At 54.7% G+C, this 2,507-nt stretch overlaps 1 protein-coding gene across 1 annotated transcript in view; it reads right to left on the bottom strand.

The window, feature by feature from the left end:
• Positions 1-2,507, bottom strand: part of ARHGEF10L (Rho guanine nucleotide exchange factor (GEF) 10-like) — a 149,556-nt gene that overhangs the window by 50,785 nt on the left and 96,264 nt on the right. Inside the window, exon 20 of the mRNA XM_006883599.1 lies at positions 707-793. Within this exon, the coding sequence (XP_006883661.1) occupies positions 707-793 (87 nt within the window). The remainder of the gene's footprint in view (positions 1-706; positions 794-2,507) is intronic.

The following is a 2,507-nucleotide window of genomic DNA, read 5'->3' on the forward strand; positions in this document are numbered from 1 at the left end:
GTGGTTGGATAGATGGATGAATAGGTAGGTGGGTGGGTGGATTGGTAGAGGGACAGATGGCTGGCTGATTGGCTGTTTGGATGGATCTAGCATCATATGCTAAATACTAGATAAACAGTGAGAAACAAATCACCATTAGAGCAGGCACTTGAACTTGACACCGAAGTTCTGCTATTCAAGTCCCTAGAGATAGGTATAAACAGAAGGAGCTAGAGGTAGTCAGAGGGGATGATGAAGTTGAAACCTCCAGAAGCTGATGTCAGAAGGGTACAAACTACATTGTGTGGGCATGGCAGGGGCACCTATTTGAATTGCAAAAGGCTTTTCCGGGAATCCAAAGAACAGAAAGGTGGCCTGTTTTCTCCGTGAGAGATCTGTAATAGCAAGCTCTGTTTCCTGGCTCCTAGGTGGAGACCCTGCCTCCAGCATGCTCCGTGGTTCCCTGATGTCCTTTCATGGCTCTAATGACGCTTATTGGCTTCCTGGCTGTGAGTCTCTCCTCACCCAACAAGGAGGCTCCATGCACCTCACAACATGGAGCACAGTGTTTGGCACCCAGGGTCCCAGAAGACCTGGCTGGATTCAGGTGCAGCATGGAGGGAGGGTTAGCAGGCAAGTGACCACCCCTAGCCCCCCTCTTCCAGGTATCAACCTCCCTGTTTCCGTCCTCAGGACCAGAATTCCTGGTTTGGCACGGGTTACTCACCCAGAGGTAGCCCTGCGGAAGGGAGGTGCTGACCGCAGAGAAGCCCAGCAGGGGACAGTTGACAGGACTGTGGACCAGGGCCCCCAGCTGTGGAGACAGAGACAGCACACTAGGAGTTGACCATCGAAGTGATCATAACATCAAACTTCCTCTGACACCTCAGCACTGATCTACCTGGGCCCAACCTCGTGTGTGCTGTACACCTGTTGATCCCCGGACCTGGCTCAGCATTGGTGTGAGACTCCTTGGGGTCAGAGAAAGGAGGCAGGGAAGTCAATGTGTTTCGCCAGATTGATGGGCTACTCCCAGGAGACTCTCATGGTCTAGTGGTTAAACAGTTAAGCTGCTAACTGAAAAGTGGGATGTTTGAATCCACCAGCTGCTCCACAGGAGACAGATGAACAATCTCCCCCTGTGAGATGTACAGCCTCTGAAAACTCACTGGAGGGTCAGCTATGAGCCTTTGAGCTCAAGTATAGGCTGTTTCTATTCACCCATGTTTGACGGCTGCTCTCCTCAAAACTCGCAGCTAGAAGAGGCCTCCGTGGTCCTCTGTCAGGACAGGGTTTTCCAAACCAAGTATCTCCCAGATAAACCAAAGCCACCCAGCGCTGTCGATTCCAACTCCTGATGGTCCTAGAGGACAGAGCAGAGCTGCCCTTCAGCGAGGGGCTGGTTTCCAAAGCAGGCTGTCCCAAGAATGCCCACTCCCCCCTCTTGTCTTCCAGACGAGGGCCATGGAGGCTAGCAGCCTGCCCTAGGCTAAGGGGACAGTACGCAGCCTGGAGTCCAGCAACCCCCACCTTTGCCTTCCTGCATTCCTTTAAGACAGCACAGAGGAGGAGGAGGAAAGCTGAAGGTTCCCATCATGACACAGAGCCCTCTGCTGAGGACCCTGCACAACCAGGGAGGGCGGTGGGTAATCGCGTGGACCGCCCATTATGGTCAGGGGATTCTAACTGTTGGGCAAGAGATGCAGTCCCACGGTCACCGAGCGACATGGGCTGCCTGTAACTCCACCTCCACTGTCCCAACACCATGCTGGGTGGTCTCCTGAGTCTGTTTCCTGAGCTAGACCCGGCCAGTCTGTCTCTGCCAAGGACAACAGGACAGTGAGATACCCCGGCCCTTTTTCTAGGACTGGCTGAAACACCAGACCAGACCAAAATGAGAGGAGGCAGAGTGGGGACGGCCCAGCCAAGGGTGCCCCGTGGAGGAAGGGACACAACTGCAGTGAGGACCCTCGGCCAGGCAGATGCTGCCCTCTGCTGTTGTTGGAGCCAGGCCATGCAGGCCCAAGCCCTGTGGAACTAACAAAATTTCTAGGATCAGCAGGAGAGGTGGTCCAATAAGCGGCTTCATGCAGCCGCCTCATTGAGAAATTGGAAAACTTGATGCTCAGAGGGGTGTTACTGGCGTGAGGTCACACGGCAAGTTAGTGGCAAGGTCAGAGCTGGAACTTCAGGTTTGACTGTGAACCCTGTATTCTTTCCACTGCTGGTTAAATTCTACCCAGACATGAGGTTGCTAGACTGGAAACTGCATTCTTGGGCCCCACATCGGCTCACTGGGAGCCCGGGGCCAGAACTCTGGGGCCAGACGTCCCCTGCACACCTTCAGGCCCCTGCTCTGCTCTGCTTCTTGTTGGTCCCGCCCAGCTGACGGGCCCAGGTGGGCTGCTACACTGCTCCTTGCTCACCTGGGAGAGAAGAGCAATAACAGCCCTGCTTGGATGGTTCCACAGCAACGCCAGTGGGCCCTGACGTCAACACAGCCCAGCCCCAGGATGGCTCAGAAAGTT

The sequence above is a fragment of the Elephantulus edwardii genome, unplaced genomic scaffold (assembly GCF_000299155.1).
Source record: "Elephantulus edwardii isolate Elephantulus edwardi_28Jun2011 unplaced genomic scaffold, EleEdw1.0 scaffold00028, whole genome shotgun sequence".
Lineage (NCBI taxonomy): Eukaryota > Metazoa > Chordata > Mammalia > Macroscelidea > Macroscelididae > Elephantulus > Elephantulus edwardii.